This window comes from Phoenix dactylifera, chromosome 1 (assembly GCF_051530095.1).
Source record: "Phoenix dactylifera cultivar Ajwa chromosome 1, Ajwa_hap1_PhDact_Kaust_v1.1, whole genome shotgun sequence".
NCBI lineage: Eukaryota > Viridiplantae > Streptophyta > Magnoliopsida > Arecales > Arecaceae > Phoenix > Phoenix dactylifera.
The window spans coordinates 17,065,001-17,087,003 of NC_143190.1; the positions used below are offsets into that span (position 1 = coordinate 17,065,001).

At 37.7% G+C, this 22,003-nt stretch overlaps 2 protein-coding genes across 5 annotated transcripts in view; both read left to right on the forward strand.

The window, feature by feature from the left end:
- LOC103714431 (uncharacterized) overlaps window positions 1-12,060 on the forward strand; it is a 14,562-nt gene extending 2,502 nt beyond the window's left edge. For 2 of the 4 annotated variants that reach the window (XM_008801672.5, XM_008801673.5), the window contains exons 4-8: window positions 5,668-5,850; window positions 9,395-9,865; window positions 9,978-10,058; window positions 10,125-10,217; window positions 11,663-12,060. In XM_008801672.5, coding sequence (XP_008799894.3) covers window positions 5,668-5,850; window positions 9,395-9,865; window positions 9,978-10,058; window positions 10,125-10,195 — 806 coding nt within the window. In that variant the 3' untranslated portion in view covers window positions 10,196-10,217; window positions 11,663-12,060. The remainder of the gene's footprint in view (window positions 1-5,667; window positions 5,851-9,394; window positions 9,866-9,977; window positions 10,059-10,124; window positions 10,218-11,662) is intronic. The other 2 variants (XM_008801674.5, XM_088721051.2) reach the window with 1 other exon arrangement.
- A 2,723-nt stretch (window positions 12,061-14,783) lies between these two features.
- Window positions 14,784-15,640, forward strand: LOC103714430 (protein CYSTEINE-RICH TRANSMEMBRANE MODULE 9-like). Its single transcript, XM_008801671.6, has 3 exons — window positions 14,784-14,942; window positions 15,057-15,219; window positions 15,348-15,640. Exons 1-3 carry the CDS (start codon window positions 14,906-14,908, stop codon window positions 15,391-15,393), a joined length of 246 nt encoding a protein of 81 aa, XP_008799893.1. The 5' UTR covers window positions 14,784-14,905; the 3' UTR covers window positions 15,394-15,640.
- The last annotated feature ends 6,363 nt before the right edge of the window (window positions 15,641-22,003 follow it).

The following is a 22,003-nucleotide window of genomic DNA, read 5'->3' on the forward strand; positions in this document are numbered from 1 at the left end:
TTGAAGTTGTTGCATATGGATTTTGCAATCCTTTTATTTTCTAATTATTTTCCAATCATATGCGAAAATAATGTAGTATATATTGGAAATATGAAGAATTGAAGGTGCAGCTGTACTACATATGAAGCTGCATATGTGCTACTATAAACAATATGAAAGAAGCATGACTGTATCTTATGAGGAGAACAGTCAAAATGCTTCTTAGTAACAGAATATGGCCTATAAATCCGTTGTTATACTGCGATCAATAATGATGAACATTCTTGTCGTATGATTTTGCAAGTTGTAAAGTTCTAAATTATAGACAAGATTTGCATTCTAAGACCTTTATTTGAGTAGAAAGTAATTCCATGATATATTCCATGTATGTTGTCAGAAATTTGATAAGTGACTCACTGTAATGTGAATTGATGTGTTGTGGACTCTTATACCTGAACTGAAGAGTAGTTTCCTGCTCATCATCATATTGCTGCGCATTTTTCTTGATATTTAGGGCTTCTTTTGTTATTAGATTTAAATTTATCTACCTATATTAGATTTGGTGATTTTCAACTATAGGTTGACATTACTCCAATGTTTCGGTTTGTCTGCTTTGATAATTACAAATGCCTGTCTGCAGTGAAATTATCAAAGTGTGCTTGAATCTGGCTGTTTGGTTGCTCCTTATGACCCCCATTGAATCTTGCCTTCTTCCTTCACCTCTGAGAGCATTATTAATTTGCTTTGTATGAACAATACACTTTCCACCACTCTTGACCATGTTTGCCCACCATCGTCAAACCTTCTTGACCATGTTTGCCCACCATCATCAAACCTGTTCCCCCCCCCCCCCCCCCCCTCGTCCCAACCACATGAAAAAAGTTCAACCCTGCCTCTGCATTGTTGCACTCAACACTATCATTTATTGGCTGCCAGACAAATCACGTATGTGGCTGTTTATCTGATCTGGATGTAATGGACTATGCACGATACTATTACTCTCTTCTTTATGGTTTCCTAAGTTTCCTGCCTATCTTGATACAATTCACTGTTGTTCATTTGATTTGATGAAAATAAAGCAGAAACAACCTTGAGCTTTTTTGCTCGATCCATTATGCCATAGAAATCTTGTTTTTCCCTCAAGCATCTTCTATGAAAGTAGCTTACCTTGCTGGTACAGATGACTCATGCCCTGTGGGGCACAGAGCAGGAATAGGTGCCCCCTATGAATTACGATACTATGGGTACAAATACCATTGACGTAGACCACTTCCTATCCTGATGTAATATCATCTCTAGCATACTTGCATGTGCAGTGCATGTCATGACCAACAACAACAAAAAAAAGAAGTACGAAAGTTGTGTAAAATCTTTTGCAAATACTAGTTGCTGGTTATGCAATTAAAATTACTGATAATTACTATATATGAGAAATATGTATCTTTTTAATTTATTGTTTAAAAAATGTAATATCTTAATTTCTTTGTTTCTTAAAAAAGGGTGTTTTTCAACAAATCCCTGCATTGGACTCACATTAAATAAAGCTTGATAAAGTCAAACAGAATAGTTAAAGACATTAAGATGAAAGTATTAGAGTTGATAATAAATTTGTTGATTAATACATTCGAGCATTATATTTAGCAGGCAATCGGTAGTTTAACATATTCAATGCACATGTAAGAATGTATTATAAATAGTATAAATAAGACTATGGTACGTAAAATGCCTGATTTTATTTTTTAATGTTGTTAAAATTGGATATAAACTAAAATCAGGAGGAAATATAGGCTGTTCCTGTTTTTTAGATATCTCATGCACACAGTACATATACCTTGTTTCTCTTATGATATCTAGAGATTTCCATCTTTTCATGTGAGGGCAATTGCAAACACCAACCTAGGAGTACATTATTAGTAAAGGGAAATTGTATAATGGAGAGATGGAGAGATAGGCATAGGCACTTGGGCATGGATTAGAGGGAGCTGAAGAGAGAGGATGATTAATTAGTTAATTTTTCTTTAAAAACTTGAAGTGGAGCTGAGGACACCAGTGTGAGACAGGTGTTGCTGGTTAAGGGGTTAAATTAGCTTAAATCTTTTGAGATGAATTGAAGATAAAGATGATTGGGCCATGATTATAGTACAAAGAGGTCATATGAGCCTATCCAATCTCATGAATTTGTTAGCAGGCCGGTTCTTGTACACTATAAATTGTGTGTTGTATTGAACCATATAAAACAAATTGGGTGTTGAATATGCTATATTTTATGCCTTCACTCAAATGATGTGTCAGCTAGGGATTGCGAGGCTATACATCAGTCAATTTTAATCATACACTGCCATGTTAGTGCATAAGTTTGCACCTAGACGACTGTGCATGGGCAAGGTATTTTTGTGGAAACTATCAAAGACTAATCACATAGTTATGCAAGGAAAGAGATTTTGAGATAGATTGAATGTGATGAAAAGGAAAGAGCAAGAAAATCTAGGCATGAGAGATGTAAGTGAATAAATGAAAATGGTATTGGGTGCATTAATTGGCTTTTCTTTGGCTGATCAAGGAAACTATGTAGAGAAAGAAGGCAAGTTTAATTTAGAATTAAAAATGAACAAATAAAACAAAGAAAATGATATCAAAGAGAACAAATGTAAAACATGAAAGAGAATAAAATACAATAGAAAAGCAAAAATAAAAATAGAGAATTCTGAAATATTATTTAAACAAGAAAAAATAAAATTCAAAAACACGTAATGAATGGATGTCATGCCATCAGTTAATAAATTCAGAATCATTTATTTATTTATTGTTTTACTCTAGGAAGGGGAGAAAATCAAAGAGTATGAAGGAAAACAATTTCCCATACTGGAAAGAAGGTGATCAACGGATAGGAATTTTTTTTCGGGAAGTTGGGGGTGATGAGAGAGAATTTTGGACCAAAATGGGAAAGGAATTAAAGAGTCTAATTTCATGAGGAAGGCTAATGTTAAAATTGTTAAGAATGTGTATCGGGAGGAATGGTTTTGCTAGGACAAATGAGGGAGAGGTCTGTGAGACCTCTCTGGATGGGAACCATTTAGAATCTACCTCTCTTAGTAAGTCCAACTTGTTAGGGTAGATGAGGGAGATGCTGAGTGTTGGAAATGGACTTTGAATATAGAGCATTTTGGTTCCAGATTTAGTAGGAAAGAAGCATATTTTTCAGCACAATTTTATTTGTTTGGTTTTGTAGGAGAGATGAGGAGGGATGCGTATTGTCTGTGTTTTGTAGAACAAAAAGACCACAATTTTTTTTTTTTTAAAGTAATCTTGAAGTTGCACATTGTTTGGCATGTAAAGAACTTTATAGCATGGAATCTAGGTTATTTTGGGAACAATAAATTGACAAAACATGACCTAAATTTGAAACTCTCTTTTTGATATGCTATAGATAAGCTATTATATGTTGCAAAATTATTATCAACAGACATCATAATGCAAAGAGACCTTAATATAGAATGCTTTTATTTGTCTTTAGTTAGTACTGTAATGTTATATTATGTCATCTTTGAGCAACTAATAATAATGTCATGTCAAAACATTATAATGGTCCATAACAGTTTGATAGCATAACAAGGAGAGCTGAAGAGGGAGGGGGAGAGGGAGGAAAGGAGAGTGGAAGAGAGAGAGAGAGAGAGAGAGAGAGAGAGAGAGAGAGAGGAGGGAGGGAGAGGGAGAAGGGGAGGGCCACCTCAACAAACCCTAACCCTAAATCGTGCGCACGTGCATGAGAGAGAGAGAGAGGAAGGAGTGGGGCCACCTCGGCAAACCCTAACCCTAAGCCGAGTGTGCATGCCAGAGAGGTAGAGGGAGAGGGAGGTAATGACTTATCAGACCATCACGAGCAGTCACCGGGGGAGGGGGGGTGTTTGCGAGCGGTGGAGCGGGGGTCTTTCTTGAAATCACGCGCGGGGGGTACTCATCGCAAGCGAGCGGCGCGGCGCGCGGGGGGGGGGGGGGGTTAATAATTGCAAAATGTGGCAGAACTGAGGATATTATAAAGGTTAGCCGGCTATCTTGACATTAAAAGCTGGACCTTTTTGTCCTTGACCGGTCCGGTTTGATATGCCCTGAACTAGCTGGTTAGGCACGGTTTGGCGATCCTTGTTTAAACCACATCTCTAGAGAAGATGTAAGTTGTTCTTTTTGTAGACATAAATACTATGGGCTAACCTTATAATCTCATGTGCACAAATTTCTCTCTGTGGGCGTTTTTTGGTTCAACATCTGGTTCCTGTTATTAAATTTACCTTAATTCCACACTGTCTTGTTTTACTTTAGAGGTGTTAATTGGTGCTTTTCATTTAATAAAAGGGCAAAAGTCCATGATTTTGTTACCTGGCTTCAGCTACTTCCATGCAGTAATTTTCTCTTGATGTCACCTTTCATATTTTCCTCCAGTAAGTTCCATGAGAATGATTTATTTGCTCATCAAGTGATCTTCACTCATGTTTTACTTTCTTTAAACTAATGGTCAATCCAAGTAATTTTCTGTGCTTATCTCCACCGCAATTTTGTCAAAATAAATGATTACATGGAAATGATGAAAGTCAGCCTTATGATAGTTGGTATCTGCTTGTAAGTGCTTTTGCTGACTTTACTCATGATATGTGTGATTGTGAAAGCAATTATGAAATTCCACTGGGTTATTATTACCACCTCTTTGGCTCTGTTACTGCATTGGTTCTTGAATTGGTGTAGTATTCAGCTATATGTCGGGGCTTCAGCATGCTCTCTATGACATGTTAATGTATTTCTTCTCCATATGTTGACAACTCTTTCGTCCTACGTAAGCTGCATTTCCCTGCATTGGTGTAACCTTGGCTATTTCTGCTATCCACCATAGAACTTATAAATCTCTGATATCAAACTTAAGGTAAGAGAGATGGAGAGAGAAAGGGGGGCGAGAGACGAGGAAGGCAAGCCTGTTGTCAGTGTTGAATGTCAAATATTTCTAGCAAGTCAACCGTTATGACTTCTAGATTTTCCTCTTGTTTTGCTGCCCTTGAGCCATGATTGACTGCAAGCATGCAGAAAACAATTGATGGCTTAAAAACACAATGCAGTGTACGAAGAAGTGTGAGCTAGCCAAATAGGGGTTAGATTTATTGTAAGACAAGACAATCTGTTCTGCTATTTCCTTTGGCTATAGCATTAAATCCTATTCTGCTTTCTTAGTTCTAAATCATTTTTCCTTCAATTGGGGAGTGGATTCATATAATCAGTTTCTTCTACTGGCACGAGGATGTCATTATATTGGGGACATCCTCTCTGGTATGGGCCAATGGCTGAAAGCCTCGGCACATCACAAATGTGATGATATTGTCAAGTTATTTTTTTTAAACCAGTGTTAGCAATTTATCTGGTTGATATGTTATTGTTTAGTACTGTATATCTAATCCATCATTGATTCCCTCAATTGTTCTTCTAGCAAATTACAATCAGCTAACTGAATGAGAGAAAAATGTTAATTTTTGTATGATTTCCAAATGTTATCAAGGCTGTAAAACATGCCTTCTGAAGCAATTAAGACACAGTGACTTAGGACATATGATTGTGGTATATAAGAAGCTCCACTGTTTCGCTTTTTACAAGCATGTGCATCAAATGAAGTTATTCTCTTAATGGCTGCATCTTTCGTTTGCTTTCCAGTTTGGCAAAGACTAGAAAAAGAGAATCAAGAATTTTTCAAGGCGTATCATGTTAGACTGATGCTTAAGAACCAAATATTGGTATTCAACAAGCTTCTAGAGAAACAGGTTGAGCTTATGCACAAAGTATGTCCATCTGGTGTTGCTTCTATGCCTCTTTCTAATGGCTCTAATTCTTCCACATGTATGGCTCTTTCCTTGCTTTTGTTTTTTTGATCTTTTGTCATATTTTTTGTTCATTACTTTGATATTTTTTTTGGAATCATAGCTTGACTGTTATATTTGGCCTTACATAAATGGAATGAGGTTCTTTTATATATATAGTTGATCAATTAGTTAGGTTTCTTGAAAACTAAAGCTTCTGATTTTTCTGTAATCTGATTAAAATTTTGTGACTTTGCTGTGTTGTGAGGCATGTTTGTGCGCTAAAACTTTACATTGTGTTTGAGCAGCAATGTGGTTATAACCATGAGATGCTTAAAGATCGATATGCTAGATGTTGAGATATCATATACACGATAGTGATTATTGAGTAGTTATTTGGAATCTCACCAAACTTTTAATATTATATCTTTTGGAAGCTGAGGATAATAATGTATTCTAAGTTATATCTTTCTTAACATGGAATGTTGATAGCAAGATTGTAAACGGCCTTCTCTTATATCATGAAAGGCCAAAAAGAGAAAGTAGAGCACCATACATCCCAGGGTTTGATGCTTGCTCTTATACATTCAAATGAAATAGCCAAACCAGCTTAAAGCGATCTGACCCACAGCTGACCCACCTAATTTGACCCATGTGCACCACACTCCAGAGTGTACTTTAAGTGGAATGAAGGCTAACATTTTGATGGGTAAGTTGGATCGAGTGGATCCTAGCTGTCTGCTTGAAATATTTTTGTTCCCCCTTCTCCCATGTTCTCCCTTCTCTATTCTCCCTTTAACTTCCCTTGCATCTTTCCTGCCTCCTCTCCTCTTCCTACTCCACTTTTGTCCTCTTCTGCATCCTCTCTTCCCTTCCCACCTAATCCTACCTCTCTCTCCTTGATTTCTCATCCTTGTTGGCTAGCTATGCTCCTATCATCCCTATGTTGCCTTGCCACCACTTGTTACCCAGTTGCGACCTGCTTCCCTGTCACCCTTCACTTGTTGCACTGCCAGGGCCTACCATTATCTGTCACTCACTTGTCATCACTGAAGGCTGCCACTGTTCATTGCGCTTCTATGCTTTCTTTTCCAGTTAATTCTTTTTCTCCTCCCCCAAGTCAAGTCTGTCTCAATCCAACTCATAGCGGTTTTGCAGGAAGTAGCCCAACCTGGTAGTGTGCTGGTTGTGTTTGGATCAGGGAGGTTGGCCTGACCCAAACACCAGTTGCCACCTGGTGCCTCACTTCCTTTTCCTTCATCTTGTATGTAATTCTATGGCTGCTTCTCTATTTTGTTTATTACCTGTGAATTACTTGTCTAAAGTTTATGGTGCATAATGTGGATTTCTTTTTTTTATCAAATTCTTTTTTCCCTTCTCGATAAGAGAATTGTTGGCTAGTTTTTTGTTGGAGATGATTTTTAGATAACAATATTCTTATGAGGTGCAGCCAACACATTTAAGACTGCATGTCAGTCACTAATCTACAACTATGTTCATGTCATCTGTAGCTGTGAAGCGGCTAAGATTTTTTCTTTTTCTTTTTGTTTTTGATTTGAGATTAATGGTTATTATACCACTCAGCTCTGGTGTTGCAAAGAGAGCCAAGCTGTCTTTGTACATTAGCTTTACAAACTCGAAAGAAAACTTACAACTTCAACATAATTTGTGGGTTTCTACCTTCAAAAATTTGCTAGCCAAATTTAGTAGCAGTATGCAAACCTTTTACAGTGCCCTGGCTTCTGCAAACAATGGGCTATGTGCGGGAAGTATTCTCACCCCTGGATGAACAGCATAGGCCTCGTTAGTCTGGAAAACAAAACATGCTTCAGCAAAACAAAACCTGCTTCAGATTACTGTCAACTCTGATGAAAAGAGCCATCAGCATTCACTTATCTAATGACAAGGAGGTGGTTCCCATAAAATAAACTTAGAAGTAAACCTATACTCTGGGACCATATTAGTCTGCTGACACTGAGCACATAAAATCATAGTTCTATGTAACAGTCCCATTGTGGCCATGTTATCAGTAAAATCCTTCGCATTCCTATTCTTCCAGATTTCCCATTAATATAATAGTAAAAAAGTGCCATACCAATGAGGCGCTTGGATGCTGGACTGTTAAGTACCATTCATAGTTTCCAACTAGTCTTGCATGATGACACTTGAACAATAGGTGATCAGTTGTTTCAGAGAACAAACTGCATTGCCTGTCTCCAATTGACCCACTTGGGGAATTGATTAGTAATGTGTTGAAGTAGCAGTTCACTGAACTTGCTTTAGCATGCCCACGAGTATCATTTATCTAGATCCAGATGTCCTTAAGATTGCGTCTACAAATAGGCATTTGAAGAATCTGGGCCATGGCAACTGATCCAACTGGTACATGTGAAATTAAATTAGTAACCTTCATGTGGGAAACATCCACATTAGTTTTGAAATAAGTAGGCTCATAAGCCAGGGGAATCTCAGAGGCCCATGGCTATGAATAGACCCTTGTTTGATTGCCTGGGTTATGGAGCAAACCTTTCATGATATTGCGGGCATTAGTTAAAAGGAGCCTCCACCAATTGCATACTCGCTTCAAAGGCCTCTCCTCCCAGGTGTCAATATTACCATGCTTATACCAAAGTAGTTGCACCCAAAGAATATTGCAGCCATTAAGCACACTCAAAACATGCTGTATGACAATTTCTTTCTTGGCAACTTGATGGTCCCTGACCCTCATCACAATGCCACCCTGATCCATAGGCAATCGAATGGAGCAGCTATTTTGAACTATGCATAACATAAGACATATTTAGTGCCTTCTTCATGCTTGGAAGTATCAATTTCAAGTGGAAAATCCTTTTGGTATTGGTAGGGGCACCCATATGATGTCTTTTGTCTTAGGCTGTAATTTGCTGGATGAGATTATTAGGCTGATCTTTCTGCTCATGCTAAAATTTCATATTGACTTATTTATTTTTCTATAGATATATAGTATTTCTTAAGGATAAAGTAGGAATAGACTTATGACTTCTCCATGGGGACGTAACCTTGTCTTGTTGCTTCGTGCTTTCACAAAAATTAGAACACAAATCAGATACCTTTTTTTTTGCTCTGAGTTTCAAAACATTGGGACCTACTATTTGTTGTACCTAGTTAGGTTATTGTCTATGGAAGTTAGGATGGATTATTTGTTTTGAGAACATCTGAATCATTTACGGCAGATCTCCTGGGTGAAAGCTTGAAGGGACAAAGATAGTTGTTTCTGTCAAAAATGGCAAATGGAATCTAGCATGTCTACCAGAATATGAAAGTGTATTTATCAGTTTAAACTTATTTAATAAGAGCTAGTTGGCAAAGCAAATATTTCCAAACATCATTTGATGGAGTCACTGTCATTCATTAGATATTCCTTGGTTTTGAGTCAATCACATGCCTTGCTTGAGCCATACACTACCATGTTTGAAGTCAACCCTGTTTCTTGCATCTTTGGGATACTGTTGATTGCCATGCATAAGTTTATGATAAACTTAATTTCATTATCTCATTTTAGCATGCAAAATAATAAATGTTATATCTTCTCTTACTTGTTTCAGTGCAGCAAACACCATCATGCTATTTGCCAGAACATGCATCTATGTCTTCAAGGTTAGATAGCATGCTTTGCAACGGAGCCACTGCCAGTGCTATCATAAATGGTAGGCCAGCAGGAGAAGGCGTTCAGCTTGGTGGTGATGCTTCCATTCTTACTGGGAGCTTGGAAACTTCAACAAGCATGTTGTCGACGCAGAGCTCGACCATGGGAAGACTTATAGGAATTAATGGCACAGCTATAAAGTCAGAACCTACCTATGCAAGCAATTCTGAGTTTCCATTCTATACTGATAGTGGTTTCTTAGAAACACACCGACTAATAGGGGATGCACCTGCTGGATCCTTCAGCAACTCAGAGTTGACTGGACAACCATTAAATTCTCTACTACTGGATGAGCCATTTGGATTCTTAAGTCAGATTCCTCAGGATTTATGTTTTTCAGATTTAGCAGATCATTTTGCTCAGAGTGCTGGTGTGTCTCAATGACTGCATTTTCTGTATAGTTACACTTACTGCTATCCCCTATGAAGTCCCCTTTTTCCCATGAAGAATATCAAATGACTTTGCTTTTCTTTGCTTGTTAGGTATAATAGAGAATTATGGTAGATCTCTTTTTCTTCCACCTGAAGCAAATAACTTCTCAGATTCTTCTGGAGAATGTAAAGGTGAGAATCTTAATTTTCTTTTTTCCCTCACTATCTGGTTGCTAATATGTTGTTTTTTTGTTTTAGAGGGGGAAAATAGGAGACTAGATTCTATATCTGAAGGTGTCAATTACAAGGATTTTGTGACTGACTGGTGATCTAATTGTATCTGCTTTTAAGGTAACTTTGAACCCTATATGTAAACTCATGATCATTATTGGCCTGTTATCTATCTTTCAGCAAATTTATAGTAGAATGCTCAAGAAAATGGCCTTTCTTTGGTCTTTACCGATCTTGTGGAAGCACGGAGATGTCGCTTGGAATCTTCATTACTATTCTGACCTTTCTGTAGGACCAATTTGTTATATGCTTTGATCAGATATTTTACAATACTTCTTCACTTTGATCAGCAAATATTTTGCTCTGTGATGTTCCACACAAGGTTTCCACAATGCTGATATCCTCTAATAAAGTTGCCCTCTGAAACACTTATTTACTGTTGTAATGTGATAACTGCTGTTATTTGTCCAGCTTCTGAACAAATTTTTGGTTTTCTGGAACAAAAAATGTCTTTATAATAGCTGCCTGTCACAGTAAATAATAGGCAGTGACAAGAAGATGAGGGTTTCATTTGATTTTGTCACATTTTGTGAGAATATGTTTTTGATTTTTGAACTTAACAAAATAAAACTTTAATTGGTTGAACAGTGCAAATGTCAAAGTAATCCTTGTTATTCTTGTTTTATTAGCAATTATTTCAATAGGATAGTGGCTAGATAGCTATTTTCAAAGTACAATTTTGTACATGTTTAATGTAACCATGGCTTCTGAAACCTCAAGCAATTATTAACATGATAAAAGCCATTTATTTGAGATGGTGATTTTTTATGTTTGAATTACATGCTTGCATGTGTATTATACTTTTCTACTTATGTGAGGATCTGTGCGAGCATACGTTTAGTCCTATACTAGCTATTGACCTGGTAGATCTTGGTATTTATATGGGTTATGAAATCCAAATAATATCTTCAGGCTAATATTTTTGTGTGATATCTTGGATTATTATAAATGGTATCTAAGCAAATGTGGCCCATGACCTATGTGGACTAGGAACACTGCATCACGATTTCCCACCAGCTGATCATGGTGTTTGTGATTGGATTTGAATGTATTTGGATACTTAGTTTGATAAAGATGCAAGGGCTTAAACAGGGACCGGGAGGATCCGATAGCGCATGTGTTTAGGCCCACATTGGTTATGCGCTGGCCAGTCTTGGGTATTTATATGGAGCTAAAGAATCCTAATAATATCTTTTGGTTAGTCTTTTTTCGTGAGGTCCTAAGCCATTACAACTTGTATGTGTGATGATGAGCAGTAGATGCACTGGTAGATTTCCTTCTGAGGTCAAGAAATTTCCACCGTTTAAGTCCAATGCTGACACCTATATACAATAATCAGATAAGCATTCTTTTTGTGTTTTGGGTACATATCCGACGGGCATTCTTTTACTCTGCATTCTGCTGAGTAGTTTATTGCTTTTAGTGATGTATTTTTCCAATTATAGTTTCATCTGGGAGGAGATTCCCACTTAAAGTTTCTAATTGATTTGTGGATGGTAATGCAGGTTGACTGGGCAATCGAGTTGCATCTGTACATAACTTGTGGGTAGACGAGTTCTTGACATTCTGGCTATGCCTGTTCGACTGCTGATGCTTGCATTCATTTGATGAACGCGTAACAATCCTTGTCTGTTGGTCAGAAGTCAATATTTTATCTTTCAGACGTCTTATCACAGTGTCGAGATATGGATATAGGACTTTCATGTTATATGTTTTTAGGTAAAATACTTTGTGTGTATCTGTGTTTGTGTCTTCCAGATGATAAAATTCCGTTTATTTTTTGGGTTTTATGGGCAGTCCCATGCATCCCTTGTTCCTCATTTTTACATTGCTATATGAAATGTATGGACAAGTGGGCATCTATCTTCTAATGGCATTGCATCATCCGTCAGAAAGCACTAAAGAATCACTGCTGGTTGGCTTCCTCATTTGATCAAATTTAAGATTTGTCTATTGGGTTTCTAACCTGGATAAGGCTAAGTGATTTTTTTTCTAATAATACCATAGCGATTTTGTTTGCTTCTATCAATTGAAAGAACGCAAGCTATGCATGTATATCCATTAATTCCTCCTCAAACTAAACACAAGTGTTGGGTCAGCAAAGCAGTAGCCTCGAGGTGGCACCTTTCTTATGGTGAAAAAGATGCTACTTGGTGGGTAGCACGGTGGTCATTTGTGCCGGCAGGAAATAGGAGAGGATGCACTCATAGAAAAAACCACAACTGGCAAAGCCATAAACCTTAACATGAGGAAAAAGACTGAATTCAGATCCTGTTCAAGAGCACAGGAAATATTGCTATAGTTATGGGAAAAAATTACGGGTCAATTACAAAAAGAAAATCCTAGTACTCCCAAAAGAACTGAAACTCCAATGCTACCATTCTGCTATATTTCATGTTTAAAGCTCGGCCACCACGTAAGATGTCTGCTTGAGATGGGTTAGGATTTGGGGGTTAGTTTTGTTGATAAAGATGATGGTGATGGCTGAACTACTTATCTTCATGTTGGTTGATAAGTAGGCACTTTCGTCGAACTATAGCTGACGTTAGCTGATAATTTGGCATATCCCGTGAGCTTTGAGCGAGCGTTGACCCCAAATGGGAGGAGAATAAGCCACATTGCAATAATGTGAAAAATGATATTATAGCAAAATTAGATATCCATAGAGATATTTACAATTTTTTTTCTTGTTTTTTTAAATAGAGCCAAAGAGAGAAACCAGATGATGAGAATTCTAAATTTAAGTAATTTTACTCAACAAGATTCATTAGTATGTTCCACGGAGAACTTGCTCTGATTGTTACCATTTGGACGAGGGTGTGAGGCTTTTATGCCATTTGAAGTCAGCCCTCGGTGGGGTGATACAGGAGTACAAATGATGAAGATAAGGCCCTACTAAATTTCAAAAAAAAAAAGAGAGTACATATTGCCATAGAAAAGAAAATCCCCATTAAATCAGTGTAAGCACATTCCATATCAAGTTTAATAGTCATCATTGAACTTCCACCCTGAGCTTTCTGCAGAGAATGCAGAGCTTCTTAAGGTTTGTACTTGTTCTTTTGTTTTAACAAGTTCAGGTGATCCTTCTAGGCTCCCTTTACAAAATAAAATTAAAAAAAAAACAAGCATCCTCAGAGTATGTATGTATGTATGTATGTGTGTGTGTATGTATGTATGCATGCATGCGTGTGTATGCATACAGATACATACATATGTGTGTATGTATATGTATACATACATACATACATGTATATGTGTGTGTGTGTGTGTATATATATATATATATATGGTTGAAATTAGCAGTAATAGGTTCGCAATCTCCCTCGCCAGCATCACCAGCCATAGGGATTGAGGTGGCATAGGATGTGACATTTTTTTCTTTGACAACCATCCTCCAAAGAACGCAAACGCATCCAAACCAGATGCAGTCTACCAAATTTAGCTTATCATTGATTAGATCAAGAAGCTCGCCTGCGAATGGGCGTATTACTTTGAACGGCAAAGAAAGAGTCGAGAAAGGCAGGCGGGAGAGCTTTAAAGAAGCTAAATCAAGCCCGGCTGTTTATCAGGCCTCAAAATTTGGGTCATGCCCAGCCTGATTGCCAGAAACTTGTGCCCATGCCTGTCCGTCCGGCACAAGTAGAATTGCAAGTGTCTAGGATACGATCTGGGTCAAGTTTGATCCCTATGGAGATACAAATCAAGTGTCCTTATGGATAAAATTTCAGTTCGACATAAGCTTTTGGGACTAGACCTTGATTCTTCAACTAATTATATTTACTGGGGTGAATGGGTTTTGTTCGAGACCAATACAATTTTGTTAGATTTAACCGAATCCAACAAAGTGTTAAGCCTAACTGGAGTTAAGTTCATGTCGGATCTATTATGAGAAGCTTGATTGTAGCATGACCCTAGTAGAACTTTGTGAAAGACTTTATATGACTTGAGTTGGCGATAGAATGGGGTCTTGTGACCCATTACTAATCCATTGATCAGAAATCTTGGTCCAGGTTACCATTGTATTATTTTGGACCCATTCTATTTCATCAAATTTACCTTCCCATTCTTGAGATAAATCTCAAACTTTGAACCAGCGACGAAGGAAAATAATAAGTTCAAGAATTCTCAAATTGGTAGAGAACATTCGTTACGTAATGAACTACACAATGATGAGCATACCCAAGTCTCAATGGAAATTGATTTCAACATGAAAAGTTCGATACCATCTGAGAAAGAAGGATCTCACTGGCTTCTCAAATTCGTGTCAGACTGCTCATGTAGGTGGCTAATTACAACAACGAATCTACCTTTGTATCCTGTTCTTCTGGTCAGATGCCACCATCTATCTCAGCTGGGTTCCAGAACTTGGAATTTGTAAACAGAAAGACCCAAGAAAGGCGTTTGCTAGGCGGCGCAAAGCTCCTAAGGACCTTGGATACGCGTCTGCAAGGCCAGAGCCGGCGTATTTGACCCGTTTCCCACCCCATGGCCTCGGCGGCCTGCACCCGGACGTGTGGTTTCCGCGTTAGGGACGTATCCTTCGAAGAAATGCGACCCGCCCCCTTAGGATGACTTCCTGAGATGGCAAAGTCAAATAAAAAGACTAGCATGTTAAATGAGTTTGAATAGCACGATCCCCTATAAATATATAATTCTTTCGCCAAGCAATCCAAGCTCATCGTTTGTGCGTCTCAGACCAACTCCCTTTCATCTCCCTCACCATATTTTTCTCCCAACCAGGCCTCGCCATGAGTACTTATGATCGGAACCAGGCTCCCCCTCCATGTATGTGCTCGTATTAGCTTAGAACTTCTCGTTTCTGATTCGATTTCTCTCTCTCTTGGTTTCTTCTTTTCTCTCTTTGTATTCACGGGTTGACTCCCTATATGTGACCTGCAGCATACCCACCACCGGGACAGGCCTATCCTCCGTCGGCCGAAAGCTACCCGGCGAACTACGTAGCGCCTCCTCCGGCGGGTTATCCGGTGAAGGGCGAGGCGCCGTACCCCTCGCAAGCACCAGTGGAGACCAAGAGCCGAGGCGAGGGCTTCTGGGAAGGATGGTAACTAAGCCACCTCTGCCCCAACCCCACCCTTAATTTCCTTCTTTTATGGTGCAATTTGACGCCATGGTGACCGCTCTTTGAATCGTTTATGTTGCTAATTGATGGTTGTTTGCTCTATTTTGCAGCTGTGCCGCCTTGTGTTGCTGCTGCGTTCTCGACACCTGCTTCTGAGACTCGACAGAATTCTGCAAACGCTCGATGGTTGTTTTATTTCTGATGTCATTTTTTTTTTGAGAGGAGATCCTATATATATATCTGATGTATGTGTTCACAATAAAACTATTTAGAGAGGGAGGAGCATCCGCTTCCGTGGATTCTCTCAGTGTGATTGAGTGCTAATCACCCTCTCAATGTGTGACTTGTAACTTCCGTAGAAGATGTAATAGTTGTTTATGATATCATGTTCTTTTTCTTTTCAGATCTATGAATTATGTAGTTTGTCTTTTTTTTTTTTTTGTTCGAGAGGAAGGAGACTAATGGGTGTAGTCCTCGTTAGTCACCAAAATTTATTCAGAATAAAAGAAGAGAAGAATTATAATATAGAAGAGAGGGGAGTAACCAAGTTAGATGATTAGAGCTACGACGACGCATCTGGGAAACAAAGACATGTTAAGCATTAAGCATCTTCTCTTTGAAATCTTTGATTTTTTTGCCCAGATTTTTCTTGAATTCCACCAAAAGCTCCTGACTGCACAAATTTGACCAGTAACTGAAGTTTGTCGATAGCTAAGAGGAGAGCACCTAGCTACCCTATCATATTATTTAACTGACCTCTTTTGGGTTGTAAAACTATAATTATGAGAAACCTGTTTCACCATGTAAAATTTTATTGGGTTGTTGTCTCACTTCAAACACTTAATTGTACTTCTGGAAAGTAATTACTTGAAGTTCCAGTTCAGGTTAACAATTAACGCCTCTGGCAAGATGAAGCTTAAAAATATATGGGAGAAATTTCATAAAGAGCTACTGAATTTTACCATAAGAAGAGTTTAAGTTCATGGGGCATGGTTGCTTAAGCAATTTAATCCAGCAACTAAACATATCATAATACTAAACAGATTGAAATTTTTAACTTCCTAGTTTGCTTCAAGCCCCCACAAGGGCTCTAACAATAAAACCTTAAAAAAGCTAACCATCTTAACGAAATCTTTAAACATAGTAATTGTTAAATCAATCTACATAGCCAACATCATGGGCTCAAATTCGGCTTCAAAATTAGTAATCACATCCCAAAATAGATTTGTGTGCAGTGCACTAGCATATGCATTCTACTTTGAGCCAAAAGCAATGATTTAATCCTGGAATTTTGATTCATTGAACAAAAAGAAATATTTCAGAAATATTTTCTGCTCAAGAACAAATTAGGGTAAGTCTTGCAGCAAACTCTGCTGTTTTGAGCTAGAGGATTCACCCTTCCGTTTAGACCAAACAGTAAAACGGAAGTGTTTGGAATAAAAAAGTTCTGGTTTTATTCCTTCTTCAGCAGGCCAGATATCCTCCAACTCCGTCAAAGCATATCTAAAAAAGAATGTAGCATCCATCATCCCCAAATCTAACCTCCAACTGCTTCACTTAGAAACTCTGTTTCTATGTCCTCCTCTGTGTTCTTTTCTTTTAAGATGATGCGGCAGCTGAAGAAGGCTTGCATTCTATTAGGACCACTAGAGGTAGCGCTCGCCGGAAGTTGTAAGCGGGATGCCGTTCGATTCAGGTTGCCTATGTATTTTGGAAGATGAATAGAGCTGCAGATTAGGTCGCCTCCTTTGCTGTCCACCATACATGGGAGGTTCTTTGGACTGAGCTCGATTCTATTACCGTTGTACCAAAAAAGAAAAAAAAGCTTCCATGATACACGAATGAGAATTGATAACTAAGGGAATTGGGTTAGGTGAGGTTAACTTTGATTTTAATATTAAAGTTGATGTCTTTGTTCATTCACATGTGGTTGATCATATGTGGGACTTTGACTCTTCGGCAACATTGAGACAATGTTGCCAAGTGGAATACAGAAACTTCCAAGCAGTCAAGTACAGTTCCTAACGGCTAGAATGCACAAGATAGTTCCAAAGCATTCCGAATTCACAACCTTTTATCTTTTCCAGCATATTGGATGCACACCAAGCAACATCATCATCGTAGTTTCCACTCGGTATATTGCTCCAGTGGATAACGAACAACATACGTAATGGCGGCTCCAACACCTGCAAGTCAGAAGGCATAATACCATATATGAGCAGATAGGATGTGCTTTGTGTTTCACATTATGGATGGCCAATGGATAGTTTCAATAGAAAACCAATGACTATTTGTTCCTCAAGGCATCGAGGGAAATTCAAAAGAACTAAAATTTTAAGATGTAAAATACTATTGGGGTAATATAACCCATCGCGCCCTAAATTTGGAACATAACACGAAGCCAACAATCATAATCAGTCCATAAATTCATCACAAGTAAAATATAATAAAAATGTCCAATTTCATTATTCATTAAGTAATAAAAACTATACTGGTTCAGAGCATTCAAATCCAAATATAAATACATAAATCTATAATCTTTAAAATTCAGAAAATCACTAACAATAAATTTATAATCAATTAGAGAAATAAAATTCTACTATAAAATCGCTAAGTTTGTTAACGCGAACTCCAAGCCTAGACCATCCTTTGTTCCTAATGACACTATTTGTTTGAAAAAAAAATTATATAATCTTATTCGATCCAACATAGATTTTTTTATGATAATGCATCATTTAAAGAAAATAATAAATATTATAAAAATAAAGTATTTCATAATACACTATGATAAAATAAATCATAAAGCCAATCATGCATGCATATATCATCAATATTTCATAAATATAATTACAAGTATATTGTACAAATAAAATAATAAATCGTTCTTTGCCATTTAGTCACATCATGGTCAAAGCATTGCTCATAGATATTCATGCTAAGATTACATTATATCTATAACATGGCCCGTATTCGTAATCGACAAAGTATCATATTTTATATGGCAACTATATACCCGCTAGTAGATCCTATGTTCATATAGAACTAGTTTCGGGTGTTGATCTTTCCCTATTTTAGGGGTTATATATAGCTATTTAAGAGTCTTAAAAATAGTTATACTTTTTTTTTAAAACATACACATAAAAAGATGAAAAAGCAATAAATAGCATCATAAGATTCATATTTCATAAACAAATTACTTTCCTACGAAACATTCATTGAACTGCTTTTCATAACAAAGTATCATTTTCATAATACATATGTTGATCATTTATTTCAAGAAAATATAATATCATCAATGACAAACCATATGCATAAAAAATAAGATAGTTTGAAAATTAATAAGAAGTGTAATATCTACTTACAAGTTCGAAAATTAGTAAGGAATATAAGGTTTACTAATTTTTTTCATTTTGGAACTTTCAAAGTTCAACTTTGCGAATTATCTGAACTTATTCAAAGCCATTAAAATCCAGCAGCAACGACTTCAAAACTTGAGAGAACTGAAAATACGTTAAAATTGGAAAAATGATCCAATTTGGAGTATGTATAGCTTCATACCCGAACTAGGGTGGAGGAAAGACAAGGTCGACCAAGCAGCGATGCTCGACTGTCCGAGTCGGTCTGAACAAGGTGAACTCAATTGGTCAAGATCAACTATGATTTGAGTGACTTAATAAAGATCGGTGATGACTGAATTCCAAAAGTATCTGGCAAGGACCAGAATGATGGGTTAGCATGCCGTTTAGGTACCAAAGCAGTTTAGGGACTCCTCGCTGGGGTAAACTTGAATCCATAGCAAAGAGAGATAGGACCCTTCACTGGGGTTCTATGGATCTTGTAGATAGAGAAAGAAGAATGCTTTGCCTCTCTTGGAACGAGAAGGGGAGGCCAGGGTTACTAAAGGCTGATATGCGGGCAACCACTAAGTTGATTCAGGATCCCGTCTTCCAAGGGTTGACCAGGGTCCATAGAGGAGGTGAGCCTCTTCACTAGGTTCCACAAATTCATGTGGTGAGAGAAAGAGAGGAAGGGAAGAGAGAGAACCACTAGAGAGAATGAGAGGGATAGGTCTTCTCTCGCTCTCTCTTTTTTCTTTCTTCTTCTTATTTCTTGGCAAAATAGGGAAGAAGGGGGCTAGACCATGGCTGTGGTCATGGTGGTCCGGCAAGGTAGCAGCAGATGATGATGTCGGGCAGCGAAGAGCAGCCAATGGTAGCAACCAGCCACCGAGAGGCCGAAAAATCCGCCAACAAACATGAACAAGGGCCCTTTGCTTAGTCATTCTCGGATCCCGGCCTACTCATTGGTGGTTGTGGCTTCAGCTCCTGTCAGGAGCCAATACAAGGTAGAGGTTGAGGCCCTTGGTAACAAACATCGGCTGCAAAGATGGTCGGAAAAAAAAAAGGAAAAAGGGGCAGAAATATGGGTTTTCTTTCTCAGTTGATTTTTGACAAAATCAAGGCCGGCGGAGGGTGGTTTGGGGCTGTGGAGAGAAGAGGAATCAAAGGGGAGGAAAGCCGGGGCTTTACCTCAACTTCGGCGGCATCTTTAGCTCCAATTTTCGACGAACACAATGATAAAAGGAGAAAAGAGAGAGGAGGCACAATGCTCATTGATGGAGGGTCCTAGTGGGAGAGGTAGCTATTTTATAAAAAGCCCTAAGATCTCAGCATCCCTAGGACTCTTGCTTCACCCCTAAGTCGTCAGAGAGGAGGAAGACTTCAAATGGGAGTCTTCCACTATTCTAGCTTATGTAACGCATGTGGGCCAACTAAGTTGGGCCACAACTGGGTCTAACCGGTGGCCCATCGTATAACCATGGAATGAGAGTTTTATTTTGTGGTTATGGCTAAACACTGTTTTTTTTTTCTTTTTTAACTTATGGAGTGGAGAGTTTTTAATTGTATTCAATTAATTTGGTGAAATAGACTTATACAAAAAAAATTATATCCTCCAGTTATTTTATTGCCCATTATCTAAATATAAAAATATGGAAGGTCAATTTTATTTTTATGATAAAATCTATATCGTTACAAAATCCAAAACACATCAAAGATATATACGCTCATTTCTCCAACCAAAGGCATAAAATTTCTATATCATGGAATAAATCTTATACCTCCAGATTCATTCGAATAATTTTTTTTTTATCCCTTCACAATTTATTCCAAAACCAAGCAGTACCTAAATGGAAAAAGTAAGTATTAAATTCTTGAGATTGATAAATGAAGAGAACTAACTATCTAGAGAAATAAGTTTGATGGAAGCCTATTAAAAGACCAACACTCATCAAGAGAGGAAACGCCCTTTCATCGAGGTTTAGCTGGCTGATGGGATAATGAGTACTGCCACTGAGAACAGACAACAAATGCAGCAGGAGTACAGTCCGCTGGAACGGGCGCGGTGGCGCTTAGCGTCCACGGCTATCCACACGAGGTGCTGGCTTTGCATCCTTCTGTTCATGCTTGCGAGCATTTTGGTACTCGCAAATGATTGAAATCTACTGGAGCTCTTTTCACCACAATTGCAAGAATTCTAGGCTGATTTTTCCTTTCCTTTTTCTAGATCCACTTGTGCTATACCTATCCAACTGCAAAATTTAGAGTTGCATAATCTCTTATTTTGTAAGCATGAAGGCATGAGAATTGGGGCAAGCACCCCACAAGAAGTTGATATCTTAAGATCTTACACGTTTATATCACACGTGTCTAAGTTTTTACGATCTCATGCCCAGACAATTATACAATTATAGCCTTCAGGTACTATTTCTAGTTTTTCTATAAATTTTTTATTAAAGAGATAGTATTAAATTTTAGTTAGATTAAAATATTTATGGTTGAGTGATTCTAGCATGAATTATTACTCGATCCTATTTCTAATATAATTTTATACTAAATTTAATGCCTGAATTAGGATGTCATTTCCTATGCATGTTTTTAATACATTGTATGAAGGAGTTGGCTTTTTTTTACTACATTAATAGAAAATTCTCGAGAAGAACTTGATTTCCAAGATGAAGGGTTCTTCAACCCAATTTGCCTTTAACTTATAGGTTGATCTTTGAAATTTAAACCCAGTGATCAAACTGCTCCTCACTTTTCATGCAGCATCATCACCAGTTACCCTAAAAATATTGAAAGATACGAAGAAAAGCAAAACATCTAACTAGAGACTAAAAAGAAATGGAAATTAATGCTACTTCGAGACTTAATGTTTTTGGTGCTGCAGATTAGGGTTTAAGGGACAAATCTCGACTTCTCATGGCTATCAGTTAAAAGCTAAGTGCTTTCTTGATTGCCGTTGATTCATGAATTTTACCGAGAAGATCTCTTTCTATTACACCCTCATTATTCATAGAATACTTTGGAAGATCAAGTGAATTGGCTCATTATTCATAGAATACTTTGGAAGATCAAGTGAATTGACAACAAAAGAAACTCATTGTCTGGTGGTGAACACATGCTCTAACTTTTGGGAGACACAACGGTAGCCATGACTGGTACGTTTATGCAACTTCAGAATGGTCTCATGATCGTCCCCTAGAGCATTTTGGTGCAACACCAAGTGCCCATCGCTTGGCATTGGTTCTTAAAGAAGCAACCTGTGTAATGATGGTGGTATTGGTGGTGATGACAGACAATTCTAGGCACCACCAAGGTGAAATTGACCTGATTATGACTTTGGGGTGGTCGTTGTATACACAGATAATTCCAGATCTTAAAAAAATACGCATTAAATGATTTTGATACACCATAATCTCTTAAGT